Source organism: Coregonus lavaretus (assembly GCF_964263955.1).
Source record: "Coregonus lavaretus genome assembly, chromosome: 32".
Classification (NCBI taxonomy): Eukaryota; Metazoa; Chordata; class Actinopteri; order Salmoniformes; family Salmonidae; genus Coregonus; species Coregonus lavaretus.
Window position 1 is genome coordinate 19,997,449 of NC_140019.1, and position 18,369 is coordinate 20,015,817.

The 18,369-nt window shown below is 42.8% G+C and overlaps 1 protein-coding gene across 6 annotated transcripts in view; it reads right to left on the reverse strand.

Annotated features, from left to right (window-relative positions):
* Positions 1–18,369, reverse strand: part of LOC311107871 (E3 ubiquitin-protein ligase RNF130-like) — a 96,084-nt gene that overhangs the window by 42,157 nt on the left and 35,558 nt on the right. For 4 of the 6 annotated variants that reach the window (XM_084150446.1, XM_084150449.1, XM_084150445.1 and 1 more), the window contains exons 4-5: positions 8,312–8,574; positions 2,170–2,241 (exon numbers count right to left, since the gene is read on the reverse strand). In XM_084150446.1, coding sequence (XP_084006572.1) covers positions 2,170–2,241; positions 8,312–8,574 — 335 coding nt within the window. The remainder of the gene's footprint in view (positions 1–2,169; positions 2,242–8,311; positions 8,575–18,369) is intronic. The other 2 variants (XM_084150448.1, XM_084150447.1) reach the window with 1 other exon arrangement.

Genomic DNA, 18,369 nt, shown 5'->3' on the forward strand with positions numbered 1-18,369 from the left:
TGAGACGAAACTGATGTTTTATCAGTTGGCTACGGATGTGATGAAATAGTCCCTGACGCGGCCTGAATGTGTCCTATGTGGACTGTGATACATGGGTTACGGAGCTGACCAGTGCACTATTGAACGTGGTAAAGTGGACACGGAGTTGATCAGCGTCGGTGTTGACGGACATGGAGTTGACAGAGGCCTGGCCCATGTCCTAGGGACTGGCAAAATACGTGTCGGCACTGACCTTTTAATGTTGGCACTGGTATTTCAATCAATTGATCAATAGTTCTGCCATTTTGATTGAGCTGGACAGTGGTGTTATTGTTGGTCTATGAAGGAAATGGCCCTCCAGCTGGGCAATGATGTTTAATTAAACTAATGACCTTCATAGCCGTAACAACAGTCCATAGCAGCCGCAACATAGTAGAGATGCAGTGAATGCTGTTACATGCAGGTCTGATACACAGTAGATGTGATGGCTCAATTGGTTGGAGCATGTTGTTCATAACTCCAGAGTTACAGCTTGGATTCCCACATGGGTCCACAAATAGTGAATTTATGTGTTCGCTGTAATGACCATATAAAAGTTGTGTAGATAAGGGAAGGGCAGCCAAACATACTGGCTAGAATGCCTCGTATTGTATCTGGACAGTATCAGGTATCATGTAATTAGCTCTCGACTGCAGCTTATTACGCAAGCAGTCCTTGTCGGCTGTCGACGGTTATGGCAAGAGCTCCCCATTTTGTTACAGCAGGGAAAGAGCTATCACACGGTTGTTGATGTTTCTCTCAAACCCTCCTTCCACTCAGTCATAAGGGCTCTTAAGTCCAAACCCATCAAGCACGGGCAAGGTTAACATAATTTCTTGTCCAGAGGGACATCGTGATAAACTGGTTGTGACACAGTAGTCATCTCCGTCATCACCGTAACAGGCTGTATTATCTACCAAGAGCCTTGACCCCTTAGTGCCTACCTTCTCCCCCCTCCTTCTTATCCTTCTGCTCCCCAATATCCAGGCTCGACATCCGGCTCAGTGCGGTCAATCATTCCCGGCGGACTTCCTCCAGATGGAAGGTTTCAATTTCTGCGGCACACTCCAAGGCCCATGGTTTATTCATGAACGGAGACCTGTCTGACCTTGATGAGGGCTCAGAGGAGAGAGGCCAGACGGAGAGGACCAACCCTCGCTCTCCTCCTCCAAGACCTGTCAGCCCTGACACTCATCTTCACTTGAGACATTCTAAGAACCTCCGTTACACTTCACTAGCATTTCACTTTTTCAGTCAGATGTGATTTGTACTATTTCTTGCATGTATCAATGTAAGAAATACATCTGGTGTGCTCATAGGAGGATTTAGAAAGGAATTGAATCTTGCGTCTTTGTTTAGTTGTTTTGGTTACTCACGTTGACTACCAACCACATATTCTGGAATATTTGAATAATGAACACAAGCAGAGTTTGTATTTAACATTCACAAGAGTGCAAGACCCCTCAATCAATAAATCAATTCTCTCCTTTGACACATATGGCTTTAGCCATTCTCTGCTTGTCTCCAATTACCTACTAACCCACGTTTGTGCTAAAAGACAGCGTTTAAGCCGACTCTTCCGTCCATCCATACATACACTCATCCATCACCTTTGACGACCTCATCCGGAGCTGTAAACCCTCTGCGAGGTGACAGGCATAAATAAAGAAGAAAGCCTAATACGATAATAAACATCCTTGTATCAGATACTTCAGGGCCACCGTTCCTGGAAGGACTTGATTAGCGAGAGAAACATGGCAGAAGCCATATTACTAATGGTGAACCTTCCACCAACCATTGGTCCAGAAGAGAAGAAGAACCAAGAAAGGAAAGCATAAATGGGTATTGGGAGGAATGTCTTAATTTGTACAGGCAGAAATGTATTTTTCATCTCTTCCTAACATCAGTTAGGCAAGGCTGAATTATGAACCAAGGTCAACTAGACAGGATATTCTCAAATTCTGAAAAGGCTCAATCCCATATCTCTAGACAGGATGTATACATGGTAGTACATGGCAGTAGTGGTAGGACATGGCAGTACATGGTAGTAGTGGTAGTACATGGTAGTACATGGCAGTACATTGTTGAGAAGGTTACTAAGTTGTTGGACAGGGGGTGACATGGACAAGAAAGTAGTGCCGGCAGGTTTACCTTGTCCCCTTTCTTCACTGTCCTGGTTGTCAGCTTCCCTATGGCTTTCTTAGCTGCATCTCCAAGTCGACGCTGGCAGAGAGAGAGAGGGAGAGGAAGGAGGGAGGGAGAGAATATAAAGGTGAATATGGAGAGCAAATGTAGCCTGAGGGTTGAATTAACAATATGAATTAAATATACCTTATTCAGCAAAAATGACTATTCTCAAACTTATTTCCCAAAACTCCATAGTGTACCATTAATATAAGTGATTCAACACATCCTTTTTGCCTTAAACATTTAGAACCAGTGGGGAATTGGAGCAACAGTGCGAAACATTGACTTCCAGCCCAGTCAATCAAAGACATGATTGTTAGGGCGAGTTGTACTGTTAAAATCCCATGAATAATTATATTTAATTTGAATTCCCCTGCCTGTGAGTTTTATAACTTCATGCAGCTCACTCCAACCAACCCCTGATGGTGTCAGAGAAACTAGGGGGCCATAAACTGTCTCCCCAAACTCCCAGTGACATCCGCTACCAGGCCACCAATAGGTTGCTAGGGATGTTGCTAGGAGGCAGGACACGTGACAGTCCTTCTGCCTGCTCAGGTGAGAGCCTCTTCATTCTCTCTCCAAGTGTACAAGAGTGATGGAGTGTGTGGACAGAAGTGAGTGATGTTATTGAAACTTGTGCATTTACTATTTGTTGTTAATATTGCTAGTTGTTGATAGTAGTTGATGCTATGTTATACAGTCCTTTGCTTATGTCACCATCTCCTTATATAGTATATTTTATTTTTGTTCTTGTGCCATTACTCCATTCTCATGATAGGTTTATTATGTACAATATATTCATTCATATCTCTTCTCTGTACAGAACCACATCGATCTCATATTATGTCCTCTGGAAATAAAGTTCTCTATTTGTGTGTAACTCTGTGAGGTTGCCTTATTCCTCTGACCGTGAGAGCTGTCAGTGAATCACAGACCAGTCCAACTGCAGTGCCGCTCTCTTTCAGAGTTGATCTTTGGACATTTAAACCAAGGGCAGAATAAGGTGCCAATGAGCAAGGCTTCAATACATTGGGACAATGTCAAAAGACCTAGAGCCAGAATCATAAGCATTTTGCATTTATGCAGCATTTTACACTTGAATAACTGGAACATTTTCAATGAAAGGTCACATAAAGGGCACAAAGAAACAAACCATTCTGTCTCATCTTTAAGGCATGGTTCTTCACGTCTGTAATTCCCGTCTGAGAAAATAAGTGGCACAATCTTTGCACAGATGCCGAAGACGTCAGGGTCTAACTGTAGCTATGTAGTCACAGTGTGGAGACAGCAGGGTCTAACTGTAGCTATGTAGTCACAGTGTGGAGAGAGCAGGGTCTAACTGTAGCTATGTAGTCACAGTGTGGAGACAGCAGGGTCTAACTGTAGCTATGTAGTCACAGTGTGGAGAGAGCAGGGTCTAACTGTAGGTAAGTAGTCACAGTGTGGAGAGAGCAGGGACTAACTGTAGGTATGTAGTCACAGTGTGGAGAGAGCAGGGTCTAACTGTAGGTATGTAGTCACAGTGTGGAGAGAGCAGAGTCTAACTGTAGGTAAGTAGTCACAGTGTGGAGAGAGCAGGGACTAACTGTAGGTATGTAGTCACAGTGTGGAGAGAGATTGACATTTGTAAAGCACCTCTGTTGCTGAAGGAAAAGCACTTGTTCAGTGTCTTTCCACTGATTAAACAGGCTGATTTAGCAACAGTAGTGTAGACACAGTGAGAGTGAGAGAGAGATAGCGATAGTGTCTGTGTGTCAGGGCTCTACAGTGCGACCATTTTACTTGCATATGTGCCTAAATATTTTGCTGTGTGACCTGGAATGTTTATTTAGGGGCACCAGTGCGCCTAGAAAAATGTATGATTATAGCTTTATTACCTCAAATGTTTTTCATTGTGATCCTAATTTTTTGGGTGCGCCTAAACTAGGCGCTCGCGCGCTCCTTGTTTAAAAGGTCAGCATAAAGCCCTATATGTGTGCGTGTAGTCTAAAAATAGATGAAGGCTAGTGATGAAGATGAGTCTAGCGACTTGCTGACGCCAGCCTGGTCTGTTGATTCAATATGGCATTGTACGGATGGATGGCTGTATATTTACATCTCACAGGAGAGAGCTACACCTTTGGCGTGGAAATCTCCAGGATGGGACGTTCCCGCAGAACCCTGGGAGCACAGACACCGTCGGGGGTGTGACGACTGATGAAAACTTGAATTGACTAAATGTATGAATTAAACGGTCATGTTTGGTTTGTTTCAAGAGTTCATAAAGAGTTGTGAATGTTGATATGTCTCACTGGGCACACAATGATTGAGTCAATGTTGTTTCCACATTATTTCAATGAAATTACACTGAACATAAATATAAACGAAACATGTAAAGTGTTGGTGTTTCATGAGCTGAAATAAAAGATCACAGAAATGTTAAATATGCACAAAAATATTATTTCTCAAATGTTCTGCATTAATTTCTTTACATCTTGGTTAGTGAGCATTTCTCCATTGCCAAGATAATCCATCCACCTGACAGGTGTGGCATATCAAGAAGCTGATTAAACAGCATTATCATTACACAGGTGCACCTTGTGCTGGGGACAATAAAAGGCCACTAAAATGTGCAGTTTTGTCACACAACACAATGCCACAGATGTCTCAAGTTGAGGGAGCGTGCAATTGGAATGCTGACTTCAGGAATGTCCACCAGAGCAGATAATTGAATGTTCATTTCTCTACCATAAGCCGCCTCAAACGTCATTTTAGAGAATTTAGCAGTACTTCCAACCAGCCACACAACCACAGACCAAATGTAACCACGCCAGCCCAGGACCTCCACATCCTGCTTCTTCACCTGTGGGATCGTCTGAGACCAGCCACACGGACAGCTGATGAAACTGTGGGTTTCCGCATCTGAAGACTTTCTGCACAAACTGTCAGAAACTGTCTCAGGCAAGGTCATCTGCGTGCTCGTCGTCCTCACCAGGGTCTTGACCTGACTGCAGTTCAGCGTTTTAACTACCTTCAGTGGGCAAATGCTCACCTTCGATGGCCACTGGCACGCTGGAGAAGTGTGCTCTTCACAGATTAATCCCGTTTTCAACTGTACCGGGCAGATGGCAGACAGCGTGTATGGCGTTGTGTGGGTGAGCAGTTTGCTGATGTCAACGTTGTGAACAGAGTGCCCCATGGTGGTGGTGGGGTTATGGTATGTGCAGGCATAAGCTACGGACAAAGAACACAATTGCATTTTAACGAATGCAATTTGAATGCACAGAGGTACCGTGACGAGATCCTGAGGCCCATTGTTGTGCCATTCATCAGCCACCATCACCTCATGTTTCATGATGATAATGCTGAAAATGTCCCAGTTCTTCCATGGCCTGCATACTCACCAGACATGTCACACATTGAGCATGTTTAAGACAGCGTGTTCCAGTTCCCGCCAATTTCCAGCACCTTTGCACAGCCATTGAAGAGGAGTGGGACAACATTCCACAGGCCACAATCAACAGTCTGATCAACTCTATGCGAACGAGATGTGTTGCGATGCATGAGGCAAATGGTGGTCACACCAGATACTGACTGGTTTTCTACTCCACCTTTTTTTTTTTAAGGTATCTGTGACTAACAGATGCAGATTTGTATTCCCAGTCATGTGAAATCCATAGATTAGGGCCTAATGAATTTATTTCAATTAAATGATTTCTTTATATGAACTATAACTCCGTAAAATCTTTGAAATTGTTGCATGCAGAGTTTATATTTTTGTTAAAATTGAAGCAATGTGGAATAGACGTTGAATTGACGTCTGTGCCCAGTGGGGTCTTATTGCATTGTATGTTTTCTGGTTGATGCATTTTAAAGTGACTGGATTGAAATTGTATGTTGGGTTGACTGATCAGCCACATTCCTGTTGTCCGGTCATCATTCCAATTGAGTTGATTAGATTCAAATCTGGATTTATTGTTTCTGCCTTTTGTTTTCACTAGCAAAGTGCACTGCCATTTGTATTCAGCTTGGGGGTGCGTTCCTGCTGGAATTTGGTTAAAAGGGCAGTGAATTCGCTCATACTTTGAGAACTTGTTAGCAAGCTCCTGTGTGTATCTTTTAGAGATTATTCTGAATTGAAGACACGTGTAACCACGTTAAGTCTTATTTAGGTGATAGTCATTTACTCTGTGTTATTCTGTAATGTAATGTATTTCATGTACATGTAATTGTAGTGTCAATTATTTAGTGACTAATAAATCCTATTAGTTGAATTGAGTAAACGCATTCCTCATTTTACAGAGTAATTATTTGATTGACTATACGTTCATAATTTAGTAGGTCTATTGATAGTTGTTATTTACACTACACATAGCATATGCTTGGGTACCACCATGACATCCCTGATCTACTTGACTCAATAAAATAATGCTAGAACATTGGTTCGCCAGGATTAGCTATTTGTATCTAGCCTCTTTCGAAACAGCTAATGGGGATCCTAATGAAATACCAAATACCAATAATTACAAGATATACATGTTCATTATAGTCATAGTAAGTCGGTGATGCAATGATTCAATATCTTGCAAGATCCTTCAGAGACGGACAGGGCCTGTTGCATTTATTCACACAATAATGAGTCAGATTGATTTACATTTAAGTCATTTAGCATTGATGAATGTAGTTGATTATTATTTAACAATTTCTACACATTTACATGTGTGTGTGAGAGAGAGAGAGAGAGAGACTCCCTCTGTGGTTAGAGGTAGTAATAGGTCTGGTCAGTCCCATTCACTACTAGTAGGGATCAGTGTGTAGAGTAGAGTGGACTTATTCATCACTCACCTTATGACCCCACTGATTAATACTGTGTTCTAATGTGAAAGAATATACCTTCTGAGAGAGAGAGAGAGAGAGAGAGAGAGAGAGAGAGAGAGAGAGAGAGAGAGAGAGAGAGAGAGAGAGAGAGAGAGAGAGAGGGAGAGAGAGAGAGAGAGAGAGGAGAGAGAGAGAGAGAGAGAGAGAGAGAGAGAGAGAGAGAGAGAGAGAGAGAGAGAGAGAGAGAGAGAGAGAGAGAGAGAGAGAGAGAGAGAGAGAGAGAGAGAGAGAGAGAGAGTGTGAGCTTTGCAAACATGCAGAAGCAGTTGAGTTTGTCAGGTTATACTATCAAAGTTTGTCACCTCTTGCCTCCTCTGAGAGCAGAGAGTGAATGGTAAGTACAGTGTTATAGTGATCAGAGTATTTAGTGACACAAACACGGTTTCTGACAGATAGCTGGAGAGAGGAGTCCCTCCCTGGCAGATGCTACACTAGGACTGTTTGTAAGCAATCTTAAATGGCTCCTTGTTCTACCACAGACGGCAAAAGGACATTAGGCTATTTAAGATCATTGAGACAGGGCCCCACTAACCTCCACTGTCCTCCAGTATCTTGGCTTAGATTATTGGCACAGTTCAGGTACTAAAGGTTGTGTCTTAGACTAGACCAACCGAAAGGGGTGAGTGTGTATTTCAAAGATGCCAGACATTGGGGAAGCAGCGTTTTACCACAACGATTCTCCATTAAAGATTAATAAACAATTTACAGCATGAAAATTGCATGGCTGCTTCTTCTTGCTGGTTTCCCCACCCAACAGGAGGAGAGAGCGAGAGAGAGCACAGGGCGGTCAACCGAGCCAGACTACAAACATCTGGAGGGCATGAAGGTGAGGACATCTGGCGCTTGACCTGCTCTTCACTTCCTTTACCTGATATGAGTCATCAGATTCATCACAGACACCTGAAAACTAGTGTGTCAAAGTGACATTGAGAGCATATGCCTCAACTAAAAGCTCCAAGGCATGGCAAAATGAGTCACCACTACTTTGCTCTAATGTAAAAAAAAAAGTAAATGGATTTTTGTAGCCTTGGGTGTTAATATCAGGACCTCTGCCTCCCTTCCAAATAAAAATATGATGGGAAAACTAAAACAATGTGATATTATTACCTGACTGCAATACAACCATTCAAGTGTGATAACGGGCTTTGAGCTACATGTGTGGATCTCAATTTACAAATTGGACCCTTAGTAAATAAACACCAAATAAATACCAGACTGTAATAGAAAGAGTAACCATTAGTTAACATACTCTATGTCCTACCTGGCTGCGGTCACGTGCGTTCGTAAAGCGTATCTTCTGGATGAAGTAGAAGATGAGCCAGGCAGAGGAGATGATCATGAGTACGATGAAGGAGATGGAGACGAAGACCAGGGAGCTGCGGTTGATGTTCTTGGCCTGGCCACGCTGGCCCACCACCACACTCACCAGCACCGTCAGGTTCCTCTCCAGCAGACCCAGGATCTCCTTGCCGTAAGACTCGGTGATCATCACTGCCACCGTGTCGCCCGTACCTGAGAGAGTAGAGGGCCATTAATAGCATAGTGGCTTTGTTTTTGTGGTAATCCAAATCAGAACTTTTCTTTGAGACAAGTCAAGCTAATGAAAGCAATGACCAGTCAGTTCCAATCCATTATTTGAGGAAGTCAGTCAGTTAGCATACACTTACTCATGTTCCCTCCACTATATTTATCTGCCAGCTTGTATATGTCAGATGCATAACACAATAATTGCATAGGCAATTTATTTTCACCTACATTGACAGGATCCATAGAGCCAAGTCATTAACAAAATCTACAGATCTAGGATCAGTTCCCAGCTCTGGCAAAGTAGACCAATCTCTTTAGCCACTATGAAAACACTCATAGAGCCAGTCAATAGATTCTCATTCCTCCTCTACCCAGCTCAACCCATTCCTCATTTATTAACACAGGGTTCTGAACACCTGCTCAGCCAACACAACTGTGTAATGTCCCATGGACTGTGAAATACATGTGGAGACTGGAGAAACGTATATGTGAATATATTCATCATGTGAATAATATACCCTATGTGAAGAAATGTGAACTATTATGTCCCTGGTCCAGGCCTATACAGAGCAACAAAAGTGATGTGGTATACATGCAAAGGAAATCATTCATTGACAATGACTGCAATGACTTGCAAATCAACACAAATCAAATGTTATTGGTCACATACACATATTTAGCAGATGTTATTGCGGGTGTAGCGAAATGCTTGTGTTCCTAGCTCCAACAGTGCAGTAGTATCTAACAATTCACAAATCTAAAAGTAAAAGAATGGAATTAAGAAATATACAGTACCAGCCAAAGGTTGGACACACCTACTCATTCAAGGGTTTTTCATCTTATTGGTGTCCCTTAGTAGTGGTTTCTTTGCAGAAATTCGACCATGAAGGCATGATTCACTCAGTCTCCTCTGAACAGTTGATGTTGAGATGTGTCTGTTACCTGAACTCTGTGAAGCATTTATTTGGGCTGCAATTTGAGGCTGGTAACTCTAATGAACTTATCCTCTGCAGCAGAGGTAACTCTGGGTCTTCCTTTCCTGTGGCGGTCCTCATGAGAGCCAGTTTCATCATAGCTCTTGATGGTTTTTGCGACTGCACTTGAAGAAACTTTCAAAGTTCTTGAAATGTTAATGTCTCTTTTGCTTATTTGAGCTGTTCTTTCCATAATATGGACTTGGTCTTTTACCAAATAGGGCTATCTTCTGGATACCACCCCTACCTTGTCACAACACAACTTATTGGCTCAAGCGCATTAAGAAGGAAAGAAATTCCTCAAATTTACTTTTAAAAAGGCACACCTGTTAATTGGCTAGTGATGGCTATTTAACAGTATGATGGCCTTAAGATAGAAGCTGTTTTTCCTCTTAATGATCTGACCCTTTTTTTCCAATGTTCACCTAAAATGACATACCCAAATCTAACTGCCTGTAGCTCAGGACCTGAAGCAAGGATATACATATTCTTGATATAATTTGAAAGGAAACACTTTGAAGTTTGTGGAAATGTCAAATGAATGTAGGAGAATATAACACATTAGATCTGGTAAAAGATAATACAAACAAAAAAACATTCATTTTCTATTATTATTTTTTGTTGCATCATCTTTGAAATGCTAGAGAAAGGCCAGACAGTGATATAGGATTATAGATATAATTTAGATGTTGTCCACTAGATGGCAGCAGTGTGTGTGCAACATTTCAGACTGATTCAGTGAATAATTACATCACTTCACAATATGTTTTATCAAGTCTGCCAGGAGTTTTCCCAAATGTGCCGAATTGGTTTTCAAGTACATAACTATAGAGAACATACAAAAATGCTATGGTAATACAACATTTTAGTTTGCACACTCCCAGGAATGTCATACAAGATGGATCATTAGCTTCCCTACAGAAAATACGCTAACCGTCACACATCTAGATGGCCGGGCAGGGCGGGTGTGGATCCAGAGGTCAAACAGTAGAACCCAGTTCCTACATTTGAATATAAAAATTGATTTTTCAAACAAAACTACACTACATTTTATCTCTGGGCCCCCCAGTTTACAAATCAGATCAAGATTACTGAATGTAAGTACATTATTTACCTTCAGAGGTGAATGTCCCAAACCAGTTGCCATGTTAAGTGTTTTGTTGTTGTGCACTATTTTGGTATTTTCTTGCTGTAATAGCTACTGTAAATTGGACACTGCAGTTAGATTAACAAGAATGTAAGCTTTCTGCCCATATAAGATATGTCTATGTCCCCAAAAGTTGTCTGTTTACAACACCATTCTAGTCACATATCGCATATTGAGCAGCAATCGTCCCTTATAAGGGACACTGATCCCGTAGAGGTTAACACTTTTTTGGTTATTACATGATTCCATATGTGTTATTTCATAGTTTTGATGTCTTCACTATTATTCTACAATGTAGAAAATAGTAAAAATAAAGAAAACCCCTTGAATGAGTAGGTCTGTCCAAACTTTTGACTGGTACTGTATAAATATTAGGAGGAGCAATGTCGGAGTGGCATTGACTAAATACAGTAGAATAGAATACAGTATATACATATGAGATGAGTAAAGCAGTATGTAAACATTTTTAAAGTGACTAGTGTTCCATTATTAAAGTGGCCAGTGATTCCATGTCTATGTAGCCGGGTGGTACCCAGCTAGTGATGGCTATTTAACAGTCTTGATGGCCTTGAGATCGGAGCTGTTTTTCAGTCTTTCGGTCCCAGCTTTGATGCACCTGTACTGACCTCACCTTCTCTGGATGATAGAGGGGTGAACAGGCCGTGGCTCGGGTGGTTGATGTCCTTGATGATATTTTTGGACTTCCTGTGACATCGGGTGCTGTAGGTGTCCTGGAGGGCAGGCAGTGTGCCCCCTGTGATGTGTTGGGCAGAACGTACTACCCTCTGGAGAGCCCTGCGGTTGTGGGCGGTGCAGTTGCTGTACCAGGCGGTGGTAAAGCCCGACAGGATGCTCTCAATTGTGCATCTGAGGGTCTTAGGGGCCAAGCCAAATGTCTTCAGCCTCCTGAGGTTGAAGAGGCGCTGTTGCGCCTTCTTCACCACACCGTCTGTGTGGGTGGACCATTTCAGATTGTCAGTGATGTGTACACCAAGGAACATGAAGCTTTCCACCTTCTCTGGATAGGGGCATGCTCTCTCTGCTGTTTCCTGTCCACAATCAGCTCCTTCGTTTTGTTTACGTTTTGCCAGTTTGATTGCCTTACGGAGGTAATAACTACACTGTTTGTATTCAACCATATTCAATTGCCCTGGGAGGTACGATCAAAGGATCCAATTCGGGAAAGTTGTATTCCTGGTCGTAATGCTGGTGAGTTACCGCCGCTCTGATATCCAAAAGTTATTTCCTCCTGTATGTAATAACACAAAAAACGTTCTGGGCTAATAATGTAAGAAATAACAAAAAAACAAAATACTGAAAAGTTGCTTAGGAGCTAGAAGCAAAGCTGCCATGTCTGTCAGCGCCATCTTATATCTTAGAGCATTAGACAGTGGAAAATATGAATAGTTTATTTTAAACTATACTGAGCAGTGGTAGAGCCATCTGTGATCATCATCATCATCATCATCATCTTCATTTTAGTTGTTGGTAGTGAGATCCAGACAGCTGACTGCTACAGGCCAGGGGGAGTCAAGTTACTGCTGGAGACGACTCCTCTGTCCCTCCGGGCTCTTTACCACAGCTTGCCTTGCCACTAATAGCAGCTGAAAGTGCACTTTGTGTGTCTGTGTGCGTGTAAGCGTGTCTACTGTACATCAGTGTGTGTGTGTGTGTTTAGTCCAGTAAAGTCATGTTTCAGCAGCAGGAGAGCGAGAGTGATGACCACCAGAGGAGTGCAGGGCAGTTTAATTTGCCTCAGTGTTGACAACTGGCCGACAGCACGCTTGTGTCACACACACCAAGGCCATTTGTTTCAATCCTCATGAGAGTAAGACCACCACCACCACCACGGCTGCTCTGTGCTAACCTTATAGCCTACTAGAGTATAGTAGACTACATCGTGATGACATCCATTGCCATTTCAGTAAGCTAGCCTAAAGAGGCCAACGCTCCAAGTGTATTTACGCATCTAATACACACACCAACTGAAATTCTAGACAAACACTCAGACACACGCACAATCACACACACTTGCATTAACCAAAAGGAAGTGTGTAATCATATACACACACGTGTACAGTATGCACACATACACACACATTTGTAAACACTCAAGGACGTAGGACAGGAAACATCCACTTGACATGAGGCCTCTACTTTTCTCCTGTAGCACACAGAATCCGTCTATTTTCTAGAGACAGTGTCTACCAGCATTCTCACTGTGACAGCAACCTCTTTTTCTATATAGTCATCCGTCCCTGCAGGATGTCAAAACAGTAAGATCAACTTTGATTTTCCGTTTTCTTACGCAGATGTCCCCCTTCCTCAAATATGTAAAAACGACAAGAGCATCACAGCATCTTTAAAAAAACTTGCCAGCATCCACACTGCCTCAACCTCTTTACCTCGACCTAGTTTGACTTTGAATTATCAATAAACCATGGCTGCTTCTTATCAGATGGGAATTCCTCCAATACTGGTCTCAAAAAAATCTGTTTTCTTTTTTCTTGTTCAGAGAAAGAGAGAGAGAGAAAGAAAGGGCTGTAATTCAGAGGGCTGGGTATAATGACTCCCTGTCGTACAGGCTGAATGGCAACAGTTATGTCATTTCGCTATTGATCTCTCTACCTCTCTCCATCTCTTTCTCTGTACCTTTCCCTCCCTCTCTCCTCTGTGAAAGCCCTCTCTTAAAGGTGCCCTTTAGCCAAACGCCGCCTGGCTCCTGACTCAGCTTTTTTGGGGAGCACGGGTGCCACAGGAGATGTGGCGATTGAGGCCACCTTTGCACTGAGCTACCTGACAAAGAGGAGGAGGAAGGGATTTGTTAACATTGGTGAAGGGGGCTGGTTATGTTGTGGTCATTCGGATTTGGAATCCCAAGGTTTGAGTGTACTTATAGGGATAGTTCACTCCACAATTAAAGTTTTTCAGATATTCTCAATAGGGCAAAATGTAATAACAGTGTAACTACGGTTAAGGATGAACACCATCATGAAAATAAAATAACCATTCAAACCGTTTAAATAGCCCTACATTCATTTAGGGATTTTAAAAAATGATCTTTATTTTCATGTAGATAAACTTTACCTAATAGTGGGTGTGTTTACTAATGATTATAAGCAATTGTTTTGGTAACTTAGTCGGTCTATTAAACTTTCTACAATTCTTCCTCTCCTCCTTTGATGCTCCAGCAGCTAGTCTGCTAGATGGGCAGGGGTGTTGAGCGTTATGGGCTATGGCACTTCAGTCAAAATATTGTTTGATTTGTGGACATTCTTTTACACAATGTACGTTTTCATTGCTTGCTAGTAAACAAATACATCCGACAAGGTTGTTCTGGCTCTGAGGCATATAATGTTCTAATGTTGTGTTAATTGGACATTGTGTCAATCCTCTCTAACCTGGCATGGTATTATTTGATATGGAATCTTTTCTTAGTTTATAGACTAATCAACGCTGATCAGGCCCGGTCTTGGCCGATATGGTGCCCTAGGCGAGACCCAATTTTTTTTGCCGTCCTCCTATCCCAGCAATGTAGAATAGTAGCCTAGGCTATACAGTGTGGGCCCACAATGCACTTCTATGAATGCCCATGTGGTAGCCTACCGTTTGTAAAACAGGCAATTTACCGTTAATCCCTGTCATTTGGTTACATTCATTTAGGTTAAATAATGTATTAATTACAGTATTTTACCATTCTCATTCTCGGAATGGAAATGTTGCTTGCAGAGTTCAAAACCTGCTACACTTGTGAGAAACAAGTTTTGGTTTATTTCATAACCATAATTTACATGCTCCATGTGAGCAATGAGCATATGTCTGGTTTCTCTGTCCTGTTAATGTTGACCGAGCACATGCACCTGAGCACGCATAGAAATACCTGGCCTGCCTCCCAAGCAGCGCAGAGGTCTAAGGCACTGCATCGCAGCGCTACAGGCGTCACTACAGATCTGAGTTCGATCCCAGGCTGTGTCGCAGCCAGCCGCGACCGGGAGACCCATGAGGCGGCGTACAATTGGCCCAGCGTCGTCCGGGTAAGGCGAAGGTTTGGCCGTCTGGGATGTCCTTGTAACCATCGCGCTCTAGCGACTCCTTGTGGCGGCTGGGCGCATGCACGCTGACGTCAGTCGTCAGCTGTACGGCGTTTCCTCCGACACATTGGTGCGGCTGGCTTCCGGGTTTAGCGAGCAGTGTGTCAAGAAGCAGTGCGGCTTGGCAGGGTCGTGTTTCGGAGGACCCATGGCTCTCGACCGTCGCCTCTCCCGAGTCCGCATGCGAGTTGCAGCGATGGGACAAGACCGTAACTACCAATTGGATATCACGAAATAAAAAATTAAAAAACATTAACCTGGCCTGCTTCTCGCAAATGTCAAATGTAGGAAAGTGCCCAGCTGGGCTTCTCAGTCCGTGTTTTTGTTAACATCCATTCAAATTATAATAGTTCCAGTATTTGAATAATCTTTCCAACACTCCCCATCAATAATTAGCGTGGCTGATAAATAGGCTATGGACATGTTTGTATTTGTTTCTATTTTACTGACTGTCAATTTCATCTTCATACTATAGCATGGCTGTCCCCGTCACACTTTCATTGTCAATTAATTTACATTTACATTTTAGTCACTTAGCAGACGATCTTATCCAGAGCGAATTACAGTTAGTGCATTCATATTAAGATAGCTAGGTGGGACAACCACATATCACAGTCATAGTAAGTACATTTTTCCTCAGTAAAGTGGTGAGAGGGCCAAGAGACCAAAGGTGGCAGAATGGAGTGCTCGGGTTGGGGTGTAGGGTTTGAGCATAGCCTGAAGGTAGGGAGGGGCAGTTCCTCTTGCTGCTCCGTAGGTGAGCACCATGGTCTTGTAGTGGACGCGAGCTTCGACTGGAAGCCAGTGGAGTGTGCGGAGGAGCGGGGTGGCATGGGAGAACATGGGATGGTAGAACACCAGGCGGGCTTCAGTATTCTGGATGCGTTGCAGGGGTTTGATGGCACAAGCAGGGGGCCCAGCCAACAGGGAGTTGCAGTAGTCCAGATGGGAGATGACAAGTGCCTGGATTAGGACCTGCGCCGCTTCCTGTCTGAGGTAGGGTCGTACTCTACGGATGTTGTAGAGCATGAACCTACAGGAGCGAGTCACTGCTTTGATGTTTTGCAGAGAACGACAAGGTGTTGTCCAGGGTCACGCCAAGGTTCTCTACACTCTGGGAGTGGGTCAACATGGAGTTGTCAACCATGATGGAGAGGTCTTTCAGCGGGCAGGCCGTCGACGGGAGGAACAGCAGCTCAGTCTTAATTCATTATCTTATAGCCAACTTTCAGGAAAGGTAGGCCTAGATTTTTTAAGGAAAGGATAAATATTTGCTAATGTCTGACATATGCTGGTAGCTTTGATTGACAGGTGCTTTTACGGGGGTGTGCGTATGTGAGTTAGCTGATTCTCTCTATAGGCCTATATGTCCATTCAGAAAGTTTCCTAAAGTATCCTGTCTGGACTCCATCTCTTTAATAAGATTCAAACGCTCCTGTTATGATTTAATCTAGTAAAAGGCCTGTTTTAACCTACTATAAATATGAATTGCCCTCACTTCACTATCTAAACCAGGGATGGGCAACTGGCGACCTGCACTTTGAAGGCCCTCGGATCAATTCCTTCCTGAGAAACTCAGTCAGGGTCTCAAATTACTGTTGCGAGTTAGAATAGTAGAATACACAAGGTGCAATTTTGAAATTTGGTTGTGCGTCATCAGTTTTTATCTTGTTATGTCAGTCAATCAATTAGCCCATGTCAGCTAACTTTTTTTAGATTGCTAAATTAGTTTAGCGGCCAGCTATCTAAACTTGTTATCATGGTCGAATTACCAGCCGGAGGGCCCGCATTGATTTTGTTAGCGTCACTCAGATATAATTTTTTATTTTATTTAACTTTTAATTAACTAGGCAAGTCAATTAAGAACAAATATTAAAAACTGCAAACATTTCTCTCCACCCTATGGCAAAATGTGTAGAAATGCACAAAATTAACTCAAAAACGAATTATTATTATTTTAATAATAAATGTGTAGAAATGTTTTGCTCACAATATGGGGTGGAAGGGAGTTCAGATTTTTTATGGGCCCCACCCCCATTAAAGTTGCCCATCCCCTGATCTAAACCAAGCAACACAAACACTAAAGAGAAAGAAACCTTGACCTGGGAACACAAAACGCACACACCCTTGCCCTGCTCCTAACATACACACACAGTCTGCAACACCTCTGCTTATCAAAAAAAAGTGCACCTGCCTTTATGATACGCTCTATTAACTAATTTATTTAAAAAAAACGGAAATATCACATTTAAATAAGTACTCAGACCCCTTGCTATGAGACTCGAAATTGAGCTCAGGTGCATTTTGTTTCCATTGATCATCCTTGAGATGTTTCTACAACTTGGAGTCCACCTGTAGTAGATTCAATTGATTGGACATGATTTGGAAAGGCACACACCTGTCTATATAAGGTCCCACAGTTGACAGTGCATGTCAGAGCAAAAACCAAGCCATGAGGTTGAAGGAATTGTCCGTAGAGCTCAGAGACAGGATTGTGTTGAGGCACAGATCTGGGGAAGGGTACCAAAAAATTCTGCAGCATTGAAGGTTCCCAAGAACACAGTGGCCTCCATCATTCTTAAATTGAAGAAGTTTTGAACCACCAAGACTCTTCCTAGAGCTGGCCGCCCGGCCAAACGGAGAAATCGGGGAGAAGGCCCTTGGTCAGGGAGGTGACCAAGAACCCGATGGTCACTGACAGCGCTCTAGAGTTCCTCTGTGGAGATGGGAGAACCTTCCAGAAGGACAACCATCTCTGAAGCACTCCACCAATCAGGCCTTTATGGTAGAGTGGCCAGACGGAAGCCACTCCTTAGTAAAAGGCACTTCAGCCCGCTTGGAGTTTGCCAAAAGGCACCTAAAGACTCTCAGACTATGAGAAACAAGATTCTCTGGTCTGATGAAACCAAGATTGAACTCAGACTGGGGCAAAGGTTCACCTTCCAACAGGTCAACGACCCTAAGCACACAGCCAAGACAACGCAGGAGTGGCTTCAGGACAAGTCACTGAATGTCCTTGAGTGGCCCAGCCAGAGCCCGGACTTGAACCCGATCGAACATCTCTGGAGAGACCTGAAAATAGCTGTGCAGCAACGCTCCCAATCCAAGCCGACAGCGCTTGAGAGGATCTGCAGAAATGAATGGGAGAAACTCCCCAAATACAGGTGTGCCAAGCTTGTAGCGTCATACCCAAGAAGACTCAAGGCTGTAATTGCTGCCAAAGGTGCTTCAAGTACTGAGTAAAGGGTCTGAATACTTATGTCAATGTGATATTTCAGTTTTATTTTTTTTATAAATTAGCAAAAATGTATAAAAACCAGTTTTTGCTTTGTCATTATAGCGTATTGTGTGTAGATTGATGAGGGGAAAAAACTATTTCATCAATTTTAGAATAAGGCTGTAACCTAACAAAATGTGGAAAAAGTCAAGGGGTCTGAATACTTTCCGAAGGCACTGTATCAAACTTCTATCACTCCAGTATCCCTGCACATTGTAAATATGGTACTGGAACTGACTGACTCTGTATATAGCTTACTTACTTTATCGTGTTCTTCTTATTTCTATTTCT